Genomic DNA, 16,685 nt, shown 5'->3' with positions numbered 1-16,685 from the left:
GCAATTCCAACTATATCCCCACGTGCCGTGGTGATGTGCTCCTGCTCACAGCAGTCCTACCCCATAGCTATATCCCGTGTAACTCTGTCACCCCATAGCTGTATACCCATGGGTCCCACTGCATTGGCACAGCTCCACGGCCACTTGCCCTATAGCCTTATCCCCACGGTCTTGTGGGCCACACCCCAGTGGACCCCATGCCACTGCTATGGTCTTGCATGCTCTGAATCACATTCCTGCGCCTCTTGCCCCATAACCATGCCCCTAAAGCCCTTCCCGATGGCCACGGCTCCATGGCCTCAGTCCCATAGCCATGATCCCACTGTACTCTGCGCAAAAGACATATTCCCATGAATCTCTGACCCATCGCCGTACCCCAGTAGCCCCATCCCTACAGCCATATTCCAGTGTCCCCACTGCCCCATTACCATTGTCCCCAACCCACAGCCGTACCGCTTTGCTATACCCATACTCCTATCACCCAATGGCCCCCATTCTATAGCCACACCCCCACTGCTATAGCCTAACGGTCCTTGCCCCATGGCCACATCCCCATGTATCCCACGCCACTGCCACATTCCCATATCCCTGCCCTCTCCCCCCGCACCGTATCCTCCCGGCCCCGTGTATCCCGGCCCCCCCCCGCTGCGATGTTGGAGTTAAAAGAGCCAGGAAAGGAGAGGCGGGTGCTGCGGAGAAACGAAACTGCCGGGGCTGAGCGAGAAGAGACCGCTCCCTCCCGGCAGTGCCTGTCATGAGCACGGCGCAGGCGGACGCGTGAGTGCGAGCAGCGGGACCCCGGGGGGCTATGGGGCACAGGGGGGACGGCTGGAGCCCTCCGGGGCTCACTGGGGGCTGTCGGCGGGACGGGGGGCTCAGGGGTAGGTGGGGAGACCCGAAGTGTTGCGGCGGGAGGTGGCGATTATGCGGGGCTGAAGAGAAGTTTCAGCTGCTGAGTCAGCCCGGGGAGAGACGGGGGCTTGGGGAGGTGGGGGGCATCCCTGAGGTGGTGGTTTCAGTGGGTCCTGAGAGGAGGTGGAGCCCCTGACCCCCCCAAGGAAGGGGACATCCTGGGGATCCACGGGGGTCCTGGTTACCTATGGAGCTCCCCATTCTCTCTGCTTTGCAGGCAGGCATTCTGCCAGCGGGCACCCGTCTTCCTTGACTACCTGCAGAGCATCCTGCAGAAGTACCCCGATGGGGGGCAGATCCTCAAGGTGAGACCCCCCGGAACCCCGCACTCTGGTGCCCAGCAGGTTGCAGGCAGCCGGGCTGCGTGGTGGTCCTTGCCCAGGCGCTGGTCCTAGCTGGGACAGTGGGTTGGTGCTTTACTCTGCGGGCGGGGGGGGCTCCGGGCACTTATCCCTGAATCCCGAATCCAGGAGCTGGTGCAGAACGCTGACGATGCCGGCGCTGAGGAGGTCGTGTTCGTGTCTGATGAGCGGGAGTTCGACATCTCCAGAGGGGGGCTGAAGGGCACCCAGGGTGAGAAGCACTGCGGGCACTGGGAGAGACTGGACAGAGGGCAGGGGTGGCACTGGGAGGGACTGGGGGCATGTGGGTGGAGAGGAATCAGAGTGGACTGGGAGAACTGGAAGCAGTGAGGTGTCCTGGGCTGTGCTGGGGGCACTAAGTACTGGGAGGACTCAGTACAGGGAGAACCGGGGGGACTTTTGTGTGACTGGAGGGGGGACTGAGATTGCGGGGACACTGAGCGTGGGTCGCAGTTCCCCCTACACGTCCCAAGTCTCCCCTAACCCATGGTCCTGACCTCCCCAGGCCCAGCACTCCTGGCCTACAATGATGCCCTGATGTCCCCCCGGGACTGGGCAGGGATCCTGAGCCCAGGGGTGTCACACAAGCGGAAGGACCCTGGCACCGTGGGGCGGTTTGGCCTGGGCTTCACCTCTGTCTACCACCTCACCGGTGAGTGGCACTGGAGGTTCAACTGGAATTGAACTGAGGGTATGGGTGGTATGGGGGGCACTGAACTGGCTGTGGGTGATGGGGGTCACTGAGGCTGGGTGAAATGGGGGGGCTGTGTCTGAAATGAGGACACCTGAAGCTGGGGGGATGCTGGGGAGAGGCTGGGCGGCAATGGAGGGCAGGGCTGCAGGAGCAGACTGGGGGGGGCTTGATGAAGTGGGATTGAGCTTCAGCTCATGGGAGGCACTGTGGGGTTGCACTTGAGGGTAAGCGGGTGGGCACCTGGGACACCGATGGCTTGGGATGATGAGGGGAGGCGGTGGTGTCCATGCCATCCCTATGGCCTCATGGTTCCCATGTCTCCAGACCTCCCAGGTGTGCTGAGCCCCCCGTCCTTGGGGGTGCTGGACCCCGAATGCCGGGTGCTGCCAGGTGCCGGTGCCCGCTGGGATGTCTCTGCAGCCCAGGACCTTCCTGGCCTTTTCGAGCCCTTCTGGGCTGGGCTGGAGGCTGCAGGACAGCGCCGTGGCTCTGCCCAGGGCACCCTTTTCCGCTTCCCGCTCCGCCGGCAGCCCTCGGGAATCGCTGCAGGGGTCTCCCATCCCCAGCGCATCCGTAGCCTCCTCCAGACCTTCCTCACCGAGGCCCCGCTTGCCCTCCTCTTCCTCCGCCACGTCCGCCGCGTGACCTTGCTCCACGTGGCCCCTGATGGGGTCCAGACGCTCATGGGGACCCTCGTGGCATCCCCTCAGCCTCTCCCTGTCCCAGCGCCATCAGGGGATGAGGGGCTGAGCCTGGCGTGGTGCCTGCTGGCCCTGCATGGGGATGGAGTGGGGCACAGGAGCGAGTGGCTGGTGGCCACGGGCAGGGCCACAAACGGTCCGGCCGTGGCGCTGGGGGCAAAGCTTGGGTGCTGCCCCGAGCTGAGCCTGGCGCACCCCCTCCATGGGCCCTGCCGAGGGCGGCTGTGCTGCTTCCTACCCCTGCCAGCCACCGACGAGACCGCCACAGGGCTGCCCGTCCATGCCAGTGCCCCCTTCGCCCTCTCTGATGACCGTCGCCACCTCCGCTGGCCCGAGGAGGGTGAGGAGGGTGAAGAAGATGCCCGCTGGAACACCCTGCTGCTGCTCGGCCTCCTGCCGCGGCTCTACAGCCACATGGCTGCCACGGCCATGGCCCTGCCTGGCACCGACGTCTACAGCATGTGGCCAGACCCCGAGTGCGCGCCCGGCTGTGGCCGTACCCGCAGCCTGGTGACCCGCGTGTGCCAGGAGCTGGCAGCTGCCCGCACCCTGGTGCCAGCCGCAGCGGGGCCCGCGGGGCGGCTGCGGGCTGCAGAGGCCGTGCTGCTGCCCACGGCCACGGGAGACACAGAGCGCGCGGTCCGGTCCTTGCTGCTGGCAGCCGGGGAGCCAGTGGCTGAGGTCCCGGCCCATGTCAGGAGGGCTCTGGCGCTGGGGATGGCGCAGGGCGTGCGGGAGGCCACGGCGGGACACGTGCGGGAGGTGCTGCGGAGCCACGGCGCTGCGGGCATCCCGGACGCGGACCGGCTGGCCCTGCTGCGCTATGTGGCCGGGGATGGGTGCCACGCTGAGCTGCGGGGACTTCCCCTCCTGCCTCGTGCCGATGGGACCTTCGTGGCCTTTGGAACCTCATCAGACATTGTCTATGTGGACACGTGCGACTGCCCCAGGTGAGTCCGTGGCCCCAGGCGGCCCCATTCCCTGCGGGAGTGGGCACACAAACTGGTTGCCCAGGGCACAGCTCCTGCTCTTGAGCTGAAAGAGGGGCTGCAGTTGAACCTGGACACTTGGGCACCTCGCTGCCTTCCTCTCCCACATCACCAAGTGGGAGCTGAGCCAGGTCCAGGGGGCTGCCTGCACCCCGCTACCCCTCGGGTCCCCCAGCACCTCTGCTTGTCTCCACAGGGAGCTCCTGCCCGGCCTCGCTGGGTCCTTCCTGCCCTCAGACCTGGAGCCAGGCTTGGACAGCCTCTTGAGAGGCATTGCCAAGGCGGGTGAGAGATGGGGAGTCCCTGCATCACCTTTAAACCCTATACTCCTAGGCACCCTTGTACAGCCTGGGGCTCCTCTGCAGCCCAAGTATCTCCCTGTACCACAGTGATGCTCCCTGTATATACTCTGTATATACCTGGGGTCTCTGATCCCCCTGCCTGAGGCCACTTCCTGGGCTTCCCCCAGCATTCCATTTAACAGCACTGTAGATCCCAAATGTCACTGTCTATCCATGTTGGGGTGCATTGCCTGAGCCCAGGGCCACCTCTCCTACCTGCATTTCCCTGTATCTCTGGGTACTCTGCTGTCCTTGCTGTTCTTCTCACATTCTCCCATCCCCTCTGTGCTCCTTTGGATCCTGGATCTCCCTGTATTCCCCAACCAAGCACTTCTGTGGCCTCCAATACTGGTCCCTCTTAGACCTCTTTTCCTCTTGGATCTTCTCCATTGCCACGAGTCTGGGATTCCCCTGTTTCTCCTATTCCGGATATCCACTATCCCTCCAGAGCCCAGGTCCTCCTATCCTCAGTATCCCCTCCCCATCCCCTGCAGATCTCAGGTTCTTTACCCACATCCTGGGTACCCTCTTCCAGGTGCCCACTCCCACATATTCCTCACCCAGCCTCTGCTCCCGCACACAGGGCTCTTCCCCAACCTGGTTCTGCTGGATCCAGCCGTGACTGCCCGGACCCTACGCTTGGCCCTGCCGCCTGCCTGGACGTCCCAATCTTCAACCCCAGTGACCTGGTACCTGGACCGAGGTCCCCCCCAGCCCCCAGCCTCCTGGTTCCCAGCCCTGTGGCAGTTCCTGGCCCACCACATGGAAGACCTGGGCCCTCTGGAGGGGCTCCCTCTCATCGCCCTGTCCCCACTGGATGCCCCCAGCATCCGCCTGGCTCCATTGATTCCCCAGTCCAGTCTTATCTTCCAGGCATGGGAGGACCAGCACCTGCCACTTGCTGTGGGCTCTGTGCTGGAGGTGCTGGGCTGCTCAGTGGTGCCTCCGGGCACATGGCACCGCTGCCTGCCCCGCTATGTCTTACCTCCATCCCCACTCAATGCCCTGCAGGCCCTGGGCAGGCAGGGGCCTGCAGTTGTGGCCTCCCGCCTGGCCTCACTGCCTGCTGTGGATGTGGACACCCTCCGGCTCTACCTGGCAGACATCCCAACCCTGACAAAGCAGGACAGGGCCACACTGGCTGCTCTGCCCCTCTTCATCCCACTGCCCTGCTTGGCCACCCCACAGCCCACAAAGCTGGTACCAGCCGGTGACACCCTGGCAATGGAGCCAGAGTTGAAGCTGCCCAGAGATGTGGTGCTGCCAGAGGCTGTGTTGCAGTGCCGAGATGAAGCTGATCGTCGGCTCCTGGGGAGGCTCCAGAAGCCCCTCATCAGTGTAGTCCAAGTGATGCTGGAGGCCGTCAGAGCTGTGGCCAGAGGTGCTTATGCGGGGCGGGCAGCTGAGACACAGGCTCTGCTGCTCTGGGTGCTGCAGAATGGAGACATCCTCTTTGCACGGAGCCCCCCGCTCCAGCAGGCCTGCCGCAAGCTGGCGTTCCTGGAGACCCCCAATGGCCCTGCCTGCCCACAAGACCTCTACGACCCCTGTGAGAGCACCCTGCAGGCACTGCTGGGCCCCGAGTGCTTTCCTCCTGCTGCCTTCTGCAGCCCGCCTGTCCTCCGTGCCTTGAGAACCCTGGGCTTGCGGCACGGTGAGGGGTGCCTGGTGCCTTCGGACATCCTAAAGGCTGCAGCACACGTGAGTCAGGGTGACAAGGCAGCTCTGGGCAGAGCTCAGGCACTGATCAAGGTCTGCAACCACCCCAAGGCACTGTCTGGCTTCAGCAATGCACAGCTCTCGCGGCTCCAGGCCTTGCCATGGGTGCCTTGTTCCAAGTGCACTGGAAAGCCTGGGCAGCCCTTCCTATCCCCAAAGGAGCTGCGGTCCACCCAGTACCAGCCCCTGGTGGGGCTTGCCATGCATCTGACCGCTGCTTTTGGGCCAGAGGCAGAGAAGAAGCTGGGGCTGAGACAAACTCCACCACCAGAGAAAGTGTGGAAGCAGCTGAGGGAGCTGGCAGGGTGCAGGGACATGGGTGAGGTAGGTGCTGCACTCCGGCCTGTCTACCAGCACATGCAGGAAAACCTAAAGACCTTTGGGACTGCCCCGGATGATGCTGTGGTGTGGACTGGAGCTGGGTTTGTCCTGCCCCGTGATGCTGTGCTGAGCTATCCTGAGGAGCTGGAGCTGGGGATGCTGGTGCCTCGAGTGCCCCTTGACTTCCTGCCCTACAGCTGCCTCTTTAGGGCTTGGGGGGTGGAGATGAGGGTAAGTGAGGAGAGAGCAGTAGCAGCTCTGTGCTGCCTTGGGCAGGACATAGACACGCGCAGCTCCCGAGCTGGCACTGCAGCAGAGCTGCAGGTGGTTGTAGCTGTCCTGCAGTGGCTTCAGAGTCGAGGGCACCAGGGTGAGGGCACGGTGCCAGTTCCTGTGAGGATCCTGGAGGGCTCGGGCTTTGCCCTCCGTCCGGCTGCCACTACCGTGTACCTGGACATGGAGCTGGACTCAGAGGAGGATGTTCAGGAGGTGGTGCATGAGGCAGTGCCATCCAGCACAGCCACATTCTTTGGCACGGAGCTGCTCAGTACACGGGTGCTGGGGCCAGAGCCATTCACCGCCTGCGGCCCCTCGCAATCCATCACCTTACGGCTCCACAACATCCTCCAGGAGTACGGCGAGGAAAGCGACCTCTTCACAGAGATGGTGCAGAATGCAGAGGATGCTGGAGCTACCGTGTGCCGCTTCCTCCTGGACTTGCGACGCTGCAGAAAGGCCTCCTCTGGGTTGCTAGATCCCGGCATGGTCGCCTGCCATGGCCCAGCCCTCTGGGCCTACAACAATGCCCTGTTCACAGAGGAGGACCTCCGCAACATCACACGGGTTGGGGCTGCTACAAAGGAGGGCCAGGCAGGCCAGATCGGGCGCTTTGGGCTGGGCTTCTGCTCTGTCTATCGTGTCACAGACGTGCCGGCAGTGCTGAGTGGGGAAACACTGCTCATCTTTGATCCCAATGGCACCCATCTGCGCAAGCACATCCCCAGGGCCGGCAGCCCTGGCATCCGCCTGGACTTCTCCAGCCGACCACGCATCCTCCATGCCTTTGCTGAGCAGTTCTGGCCCTACCATGGTATCTTTGGGTGCCGCCTGCCTAAGCCAGGACCCTTTCCAGGAAGCCTTTTCCGTCTGCCTTTTCGCACTGAGGAGGAAGCTTTGACATCAAAGATTTGCTCAGAGGCCTTTGGTACAGTGCGCATTCAGTCTCTTGGCACCAACTTCCTCGGCTCTAACCGGCTCCTGCTGCTCTTCCTGCGGAAGGTGAGAGAGATGTCCCTGGAGATGCTGCCAGACACAGCCACCTCTGCGGAGGATACCATGCCCCTGGCCATGCTGCGGCGAAAGGAGATCCGAGACTTGGGCGCCCCTGGGGACCCCCCAAGCTGGGCAGCCATTGAACAGCTCACAGCCTGCGAGGAAGCATCCAAGACCACGTGGCACTACCTAGTTTTGGTGTGTCATGGTGATGGGGAGCTGCTGGAACTGTTTCGCAAGCATACAGAGGCAGGGCACCCTCCTCCACCTCCCATGGCTGGTGTGGCCCTTCCCCTTGCCCCTACTGCAGATGGCAAGTGGGTGCCACGTCTGGGTGCCGAGGAGGGGCAAGTCTTTTGCCACCTTCCCATGCCAATCGCCTCAGGGCTGCCAATCCATGTGCATGGGGCCTTCAGCATCCTCTCAAACCGCAAGGGGCTGTGGGACACAAAAGAGCGAGGTGAATGGAATCGGACGCTGCTCCGCAATGCCGTGCCTGTTGCCTGGCTCCGGGCACTGGATCTCCTCCGCTCCATGCATGAGGCAGGTGAATTGGAGAACTATGAATATCACATCTTCTGGCCGGATGCTAACACTGCCCGTTACCCCTTTACAGAGGCTGTGACTGGTTTCTACCAAGCTGTGGCATCCAGGAATGGCCTCAGGCTCTTTTCTGATGGCCGCTCATGGTGCTCACTGCAGGACGCTCGCTTCCTGCACCAAGCTGTGGTCAGACACCCCAAGCTGGGTGCTGTGGCGAAGCGTGTCTTTGCCACCACCCTGCCCTATCCCCTGTTAGCTGTGGCCTTGCCAGAGGAAGTGCAGAACGGCCTTGGGGAGGCAGTGAAAGCTGGCATCTACGACTGGCCCCGCTTTTACTGCGAGCTTGTGCTTCCTAATTTGAAAGACCTCTCTGCTGTTGACCGGGACCCACTGCTTCTCCATGCACTTGATATGTCCCATCATGATGTCAACAAAGTGCTGCAGACAGTGCCCTGCATTCCTGCCACCCCTCATGGTCACCTGCAGCTCATCAGTTGCCTGGTACATCCCAGAGGCCGCACTGCCTCTTTATATGACCCTAGGGATGGGCGCTTCCCCACTGGGGATGCTTTCCTTTCCCCAGAACGACTAAGCCAACTGGAGAGGCTGGGCATGGTTAAGGACAAAACGACCCTGCCAGAGCTGCTGGAACGGGCAAAGACAGTGGAACTTATCTGGACTGAGGACCATGCCAAAGGCTACCAGCGGGCTGCCAACATCCTTGAGCTGCTTCAGGATGCAGTGGAGGAGAGGGTGAACAACACCATGCAGGCAGCTTTCCAGTCTGTGCCCTTCCTCCCTGGTACACTGCCAACTGGTGAACATGTGCTGCTGCCAGCTGGCCAGCTCTACCTCCAAGCCCCACTAGTGGGACTCATCCACCCTGTCTTTGCTCCTAAAGTGCTGGGGAAAAATTTTAGCCTCCCCAGGGAAGTGGAATCCTTCTTGGGACTGAACCGGCAGATACCAGCAGCTACAGTCCTTGAGCAGCTGGAGGCACTGAGCTCTACCTCCAATGCTCTCCCTTTGAAGAACCTGCAGGACAGCACCCATTGCTGCTACAGTTACCTGCACACACTGCTCCAGAAAGATCACTCCATCTGGGGTGAGGTGGCTTCTGCAGTGGCCCAAGAGAAGCCCTTCATCTTGGTGGGCTCCCACTTTGTGCCAGTCATGGCTGTGGCTCAGAAACTGTCATTTGAGGCTGCCCCATATCTTCACCAGCTTCCAGAGCAGTACCAGCCCTACACGCAACTCTGGGAGTGTGTGGGGCTGCGCCACACATTCACCTGGGATGATTATGCCCGAGTCCTCTGCACCCTGGCAGAGATGCATGCTGGAGAGCCCCTGCCTGCCACAGAGCTGGCTCTGGCCCTGCGGCTGGTGTCTGTTGGCTTGATGCTTGATGACAAAGAGCCAGATGCCTACCAGACCCAAAGACTCTTTCTACCTGACCAGGAGGGCATTTTGCGTCCACGGGACAAGCTCCACTTCAATGATATGCCATGGATGCCAATGCACAGAGATGTCCTGCTTTGCCATGAACAGCTATCTCGAGCCATAGCCCAGCGCTGCAGTGTGCCTACCACACGCCACCGAGCACTGGAGAAAAGCCAACTACTCTTCGCAGGCATGAGCCCCTGGGCACAGCCATTTGGTGCCCGTGAAGACTTGCCTACACGGCTGAAGAACATCTTGGGTGAGTATCCAGCATCTGCTCGTGATATCATGACAGAGTTGGTCCAGAATGCAGATGATGCTGGTGCAAGGCTTGTGCACTTCGTGTGGGACCGCCGGCAGCACCCGGCAGATGCCACTTTCAGTGAAAAATGGACATTGCTGCAGGGCCCAGCTCTCTGCATCTACAATGACAGCCCCTTCCAGCAGGAGGACATTGAAGGCATTCAGCTTCTGGGGGTGGGTGGCAAGCAAGGCCAGCAGAATGTCACAGGCAAATATGGCCTTGGCTTCAACACTGTCTATCACTTTACTGACTGCCCAGCCTTCCTTACTGGAGACAGTGCCCTGTGTGTCTTTGATCCCCATCTCTGCTACGTGCCCGGAGCCACAACTGAGAGTCCTGGTGGGATGTTTGCTGTCACCCCTGAATTCAAGAGGAGCTTCCCAGATATTTATGGCACCTTCTTACCCTCCCTCTTCAACCTGAACAAGGGTGTTCTTTTCCGTCTGCCCCTCCGCACTGCAACTGGGGCTATCTTCTCCAGGGTGTCTCGAACAGTTGTGCAAGACCAAGACATCATGGCAATGGAGAGAGTACTGGCTGAGGAAGGTGAGGACTTGGTGCTCTTCCTCCGGCACGTCCGCACCGTGGTCTTCTCTGAGATCCCCCCAGATGGGGAGCAATTGTTGGAGAGGCTGCGGGTGGACACAGAGCTGACAGATCGTGACGCAGAGCTGAGACGGGCATATCAAGCGAGATTGAGCCAAGATATGGATGGAAACAGCCCCACCTCTGTCTCCTACATGATGACAGTCAAAACCAGCAGGGCCAGGGCCAGCACTGTGTGGAGAGTGATCTCCCAGATTGGGGTGCAGGAGGGAAATGAGGAATCTCCAGTGCCTGAGCGGCTGCCTTATGGGGCTGTGGCTGCCTGCCTGAAGCCATCGGTCTTGCACAATTTCACAGGCAAAGCTTTCTGCACCCTCCCACTGCCGCTGACCACAGGGCTACCTGTGCACATCAATGCCAACTTCTCTGTGGATGCAGCCAGACGCATTCTCCGCCAGGACTCAGGAAGCACAGAGGCAGCCTGGAACAGCTTCTTGCTCCGACGCTTGATGGCTCCACTATACTGTGCCTTTCTCACCAGGCAGTGGAAAGCCCTGGGGCCTGAAGGGCTCCAGTACAAGTCCCTGAAGGTCTGCCAGCAGCATCTGGCCTTCCATTACCTCCAATTCTTCCCTGTTGTGAAAGAGGCACTACCCACCTTTCAGGACCTGGTGAGGGATGTCTATAGGCACGTCAGTTGTGCACGCCTGGTGCCTGTGTACCACATCAAGACACTTAGCAAGCTACCTGACAGCACAGTGACAGTGACCTGGGCATCTCCAGGTGGTGGAAATGTGCTAACACAGCCATACTTCCTCGAGACGATGCCTGAGCCAGCTCTCCAGCAGGTGCTGCAGCAGCTGAACATGAACCTGGTGCCACCATTCATTCACCTGAAGCAGATCTATAAGGAGTTCACTGAAGCCTGTGTGGATGCTGTTGCCTTCCAAGCAGCCTCTCTACGGCACTTCCTCAAGGTCCTGGCACTCCCCTTGCCCTGCACGCTAGCAGAGACACCCCTGAGGACCCCAGAGAGCTGCGCCATCCTGCTGAGATGCTGCCTGGAGTCCTGGGATGTGGACAAGGCAGAACTGGAAGGCCTGCCCTTGCTGGCCACACAAGACGGCTGCCTGAATGCCCTCAGCATCCACCACCCAGCCTTCCGCAGCTCCTTTGCCCACCTCTTCCCTCTTCACTGCCACCGCTTTGCTGACAAGTTGATTTCTGGCTTGACCCTGCCTTGCTTCGTGAAGGAGCTTGACCTCCTGGAGGCCACACCACTCATCCAGGAGGCACTGGGCCACCTGAGTCGGACCACAGAGGGGAATAAGTGGCTCAAGGAGCTGTGGAAGTTCTTCAGCACTGTGGTCTACACATCCACAACGGCCAAAGACAAGTTGGAGGCAAACATGAATTCATTCATGAATCATCTCCGGGATGTGATAGTGCTGCCTGTTGAGGGGAAAAAGCCAGGCTCACAGCACCTACTGCCCCTATCCTCCCTCCCCAATGTCCTTTTTGAGTGTGAGACAGAAGTGGCCAAGGTGCTGCACAAACTGGGCATCCCTGTGCTCCAGCAGCTCCTGCTGCCTCCTCAATTTGCTTACCACTGCCTGAAAACAAGGACACTGTCAGCCACAGAGCCCAGGGCCCTGGTGTCCCAGCTGGCAGACACCAGAGCTGGTCTCCACTGGGGAGACTTGAAAGAGAGGGATGTGACTGTCTTGCTGTACTCTGTGCAAGGAAAACTGGATTCACTGGCACTGCAGCAGCTCCAGCTCCTGCCTCTCTTCCAGAAGTATAATGGGGACTACGTTTCTGTGGCACCCTACTGCAAGGTGCTGCTGCTCAAGAGCCAGTTCCCAAAACTGCCCAAGGGTGTTGAAGCCCTGTACAACCTGAAGAAGGACACGGTGCTGCTCACAGCAGACAGGATCCACCAAGAGCTGGCCAAGGATTTGGGGTGGGAGGTCACAGATGACAAGCAGCTCTTCAAGACTGTGGTGTTGCCTCAGCTGTCCAAGCTCACAGCACAACAGCTTATGGAAGCTCTGTGCTTGTTCTTTAAGCTGAAATACATATGTGATGCTAAGTTGGAGAAAGCTGTTGTGGCAGCTTTTCGGACTGTGGCCTTTATACCTGATGCCCAAGGTGTGCTGCGCCTGGCCTCCTACTTCTATATCAACACAAAGTCCTTCAGCACCCTGCGGCTCCACCACCGCTTTGTGCCCAAGTCTTTCTTCAAGGAGCTAGGTCACCACAAGCAAGCTGCTGAGGATTTCCTGCTTCAGGCAGGCGTTCGCACCAGCCTCTCTGAGGAGGATTTTGTGGCACTGGCCTTGGAGATAGAACAAGAAGCTGCTCAGGCTGGGTGCTGTGCTGAAGACCTGCTGGTGCGACAGCAGGAGATGCTCAAAAACCTCGGTACCCTGTTGGGCAATCCCAAAGAAGAACCCGCAGGGAGTTTCCTGGAGCAGATTGCCTCAATCCACTTCCTGCCTCCACTGGACATCCCCCAAAGCTTGAGGAACCTCCACCCCCCCTTTGCAGCCTGCACTAAGCCCGTGGCCCTGAAGGGCAGTGTTTACCATTGCCAAGCAGATGTGGCTGAGCTCCTGTGGACATCAGCCACTATCCTGCCAAAGTCCTTTGCACTCAAGAAGGACCTCCTGGAGGCCATGGGAGTCCTTGTAGAGATACCTACGGCCCTGGTGGTGGCCAACCTGGAGCAGATGTGCAGGGTAGCCTGCCAGACGCCACAGCAGCTGGACACGCGGGCCAATGTGCTCCAGAAGGTGTACAACTTCTTGCAGACCCATCTGAACGAGGTGGATGCAGGGCGCCTCACTGAGCTGCCCGTGGTGCTGGCCAAGTCAGGAGACATGGCCGTGCCATGGCGAGTAGTGACAGCACTCCCGGATGAGGCTTGCTTTTACCCCTATCTCCTCACACCTGACCCTCACATAAGTGTCTATGGAGACCTCCTGCAACACCTCGGGGTGGTCCTTCTCCCCACATTGACTCACTACAGCCGTGTCCTGGCCCAGATCCACCAGGAGAGCCATGCCAGCGGGACCCTCAGTACCGTCCAGAAGCAGACAGTCCTGCTGGCCACACGCCACTTCTTCCAGCTGCTGCGGGAGGCAGTGGAGCCCCCTGATTTCTCCAGCGTGTCTGAGCTGTACTTGCTGAGCACTGCTGACTGCCTGGAGTCATCCTGCGGGCTGTACTTCAATGACTGCGTGTCCTCAAATACCTCCAGGGTCCTGGGGAAGACCTTTGTGTTTATGGCTGAACTACCGGGGATTGGGCGCAATGCCTGGTGGCTGCTGCAAATGCTACCACAGCGCCTGCGGCCACGGGCGCTCTCAGAGGTGACAGAGCAGCAGCTGGAGAGCAGCCTGCAGCCATGCCGCTATGGTTCTCAGTGCCCCGGGCAGAGGTGGCTGCAGACTCTCCTGGTATCACCATGGTTTAGGATGGGGCTGGAGTCCCTGCTCCAGTGGCAGAGCCACAGGGCTATGAGAAGAATGGAAGGGGATTGTGGCTTTGCACTGGAGCAGCTGAAAGTGCAGTGCTGCGAGGACATCCGCACTGTGCTGGTGCACTGTGGTGCCAAAGTAGAGGGCACCTCCCAGCCACGGGTTGTCCATGTGTGCCTGGCTGGTGGTGCCCAGCGGCTCCTCTATATCCGGCATGCAGAGATGGTGCTGGGCCGGCACCAGCTGAGGGTCCTGGAGACACTAGCACAGGAAATCAATACCATCCTGGGCGGAGAGCTGGAAGCACAAGCCTTGTCAGTGCTGCGTGAAATGCTGGTCTGCCAGGAGCCACGGGATGTGGCCTTTGTTCTGGAGGAGAATGATGTGGCACAGGTGGGTGCTGCACCAGAGGCAGAGGAGGTCATGGCACCAGAGATGGAGAAGAGGCTACATGGGGAGACTGTGGCAAGGGGGAAGCCACAGAAGAATTGCCACAGCCTGATGCCAGAGGGCAGTGGAGGTCACAGCATGGCAACCTTACGGAGTGCTAGCAGGGAGCCAAAGGTGTTGCTGGGTGCTGCTCAGCACCACTGCTGGAAATGGGAAGACCATGGCTCCTGGTTGTGCAATGAGGAGGCCATGGCCCTGACTCCATCCATCCCAGAAGCCCAGCGGTGGCTGCGGCAAGCTGAGAGTGACCTTCAGGCAGCCCGTAATGACATCAGGTGCTGCTGCTCCAACTGGGTCCTTTTCAAGGTGCACCAGGCCCTGGAGAAGGCACTGGTGGCTGCCATACTTTGCTGTGGTAAAGCCTTTGAGGCCCCAACAGGGCTGGTGGGGCTGGCCCAGTGGCTGGAGGTGGCAGAGCCAAAGCTGAGGGGCCTGGCAGAGGAGGTGGAGTGGTTGCATAGCTATGGCGTGGATGGCAAAGCCACACAGTACCCGAGTTACCACCCCTTCCCCATCACCCCCACCGAGGCCTTCAACAGTGTGGATGAGGAGGAGGTACTGAAGCGGGTGCAGGGAGTGCTAGGGAGGCTGCAGGACCACGTAGGCAGCATGTGAGGATGTGCCCATGGAAGGAGGTATTGCCAGCTGGGACACGGGACCACCATGGACATGACCACCACAAATTAAGAGTTATGGCTTATAAGTTATGAAACCTTATGATTTAGTGGTGAATAAGTAATTAGTGTAATAGACTAGTCTGTCATGTCTGTTTGTGGTATTTCTGCACGAGCTTATGAAATAAAGCTTAACAGAGTACGTTGTCCTGTCAGCGTGATGTTTTCTCTGTCGTACCAGTTTTAATCTCGCTGCTTGCAGTCTGGCCACCTCCTGCTGCAAAACAGGGAGGAAAAGAGTCAGTAATTCCATCTGTGTATGTTTGGTTCTCGTTCTGGACTGGAACTCCTGCGCCAGTGGCAGACGAGGGCTGAAGTTTGAGCTTCTCATAGGAAGCTCCAACTGCTCCACTGGTTTCCTTGAGCAATGGACCAGCTCTGCTGTCGCTGCACACACATCCTTCATACCCCAGTGCCCCCATGCCCCCCCAACCAACACCAGGGTCAGGGCTGTTCCCTTCCACTCCTTCTCTCCCAGGCTCCTCAGGCAGCGTGCTCTGCCTTCAGCATTCTCCAGGGCTGGTGATGGTCTCTGCGCAGCACTTGTCAGAGCAAACCGCTGCCGGAACGTTGCCTGTTTGAACGGGACCTCTGCAAACACACTCCAAGTCTGTTCAGAGAGGAGACACTGCTTATTCCTACAGGAGACACTGTTTATGTCCTGCACCTGGGTCGGAGCAATCCCAGGCACAGCTACAGGTTGGGCAGAGAAGAGATTCAGAGCAGCCCTGCAGAGAAGGACTTGGGGGTGCTGGTCGATGAGAAAATGAACATGAGCCAGCTTCAGTGTGCGCTCGCAGCCCAGAAAGCAACCGTATCCTGGGCTGCATCCAAAGGACCGTGACCAGCAGGTCGAAGGAGGTGATCCTGCCCCTCTGCTCTGCTCTCGTGAGACCTCACTTGGAGCATTGTGTGCAGTTCTGGTGTCCTCAACATTAAAAGGACATGGAACTGTTGGAACAAGTCCAGAGGAGGCCACGAGGATGATCAGGGGACTGGAGCACCTCCTGTATGGAGACAGGCTGAGAAAGTTGGGGCTGTTCAGCCTGGAGAAGAGAAGGCTGCGTGGAGACCTCAGAGCAGCCTTCCAGTATCTGAAGGGGGCCTACAAGGATGCTGGAGAGGAACTCTTCATCAGGGACTGTAGTGATAGTGCCTGCTTCTTCATTAGATTTATACACAGAAGTTATTACATAGTACAGTGATTGATCAGTATTTCAGAGTCATTAGCTCTTACCTTCTCTGTTTAAAGACACAACATGGATTTATTTTACTACACACGGTCTGTGAGTAAGGATCTCCGTGGGCAAGGGTCTCTTATCTCAGTGGGGTGTCATTTTTAGTATTACCATGAAGGCAGTCCACTCCAGCATACCTTTAAAGTTAGTTTCATTGCCAGCTTCTTGCTGATGAGACACAGGTCTGAGGATGTTGCCCTCCTCCTCTGGGGCCCTTTGGCCTTTGCTAGAGCACCTCCCACACAAAGACAGGCTGAGAACAGTGGGGCTGTTCAGCCTAGAGAAGAGAAACTGCATGGAGACTTCAGAGCAACTTCCAGTAACTGAAGAGAGCCAACGAGAATGCCGGAGTGCAACTCTTCATCACGGACTGCAGCAAAAAGATAAGGGGAAATGGGTTAAAACTTAAACAGCGGATATTTAGGTTAGATCTAAGGCAGAAGCTCTTCCCTGTGAGGGTGCTGAGGCGCTGGCCCAGGGTGCCCAGAGGAGCTGTGGCTGCCCCATCCCTGGCAGTGTTCAAGGCCAGGTTGGACACAGGGGCTTGGAGCAAGCTGCTCCAGTGGAAGGGGTCCCTGCCCGTGGCAGGGGTTGGAGCTGGATGAGCTTTAAGGTCCCTTCCAACCCAAACCAGTCTGGGGTTCTGTTAGCACACTAAGGTTCACAGACTCTGTTAACACACGACAGTTCCAAACCT

The 16,685-nt window shown here is 59.2% G+C and overlaps 1 protein-coding gene across 1 annotated transcript; it reads left to right on the top strand.

Annotated features, from left to right (window-relative positions):
- Positions 1 to 1,135: 1,135 nt before the first annotated feature.
- Positions 1,136 to 14,902, top strand: LOC308226229 (sacsin-like). The gene is made up of 6 exons (XM_080627749.1): positions 1,136 to 1,217; positions 1,383 to 1,485; positions 1,780 to 1,926; positions 2,293 to 3,619; positions 3,855 to 3,943; positions 4,583 to 14,902. The coding sequence occupies exons 3-6, from the start codon at positions 1,812 to 1,814 to the stop codon at positions 14,689 to 14,691; spliced, it is 11,640 nt and encodes a 3,879-aa protein (XP_080483875.1). The 5' UTR covers positions 1,136 to 1,217; positions 1,383 to 1,485; positions 1,780 to 1,811; the 3' UTR covers positions 14,692 to 14,902.
- The last annotated feature ends 1,783 nt before the right edge of the window (positions 14,903 to 16,685 follow it).

Source organism: Psittacula echo (genome assembly GCF_963264785.1).
Source record: "Psittacula echo genome assembly, chromosome: 12".
Taxonomy (NCBI): domain Eukaryota; kingdom Metazoa; phylum Chordata; class Aves; order Psittaciformes; family Psittacidae; genus Psittacula; species Psittacula echo.
Note: the sequence above shows the minus strand (reverse complement) of the source record. Positions and strands in the feature narration are given on the sequence as shown.

Bases quoted from the DNA above. Each gene is read 5' to 3' on its own strand.
- LOC308226229 (XM_080627749.1), top strand. From the start codon at position 1,812: ATGTCCCCCCGGGACTGGGCAGGGATCCTGAGCCCAGGGGTGTCACAC. The intron at 1,927-2,292 runs GTGAGTGGCACT...CCATGTCTCCAG, and splicing joins CTCTGTCTACCACCTCACCG to ACCTCCCAGGTGTGCTGAGC. The intron at 3,620-3,854 runs GTGAGTCCGTGG...TTGTCTCCACAG, and splicing joins GACACGTGCGACTGCCCCAG to GGAGCTCCTGCCCGGCCTCG.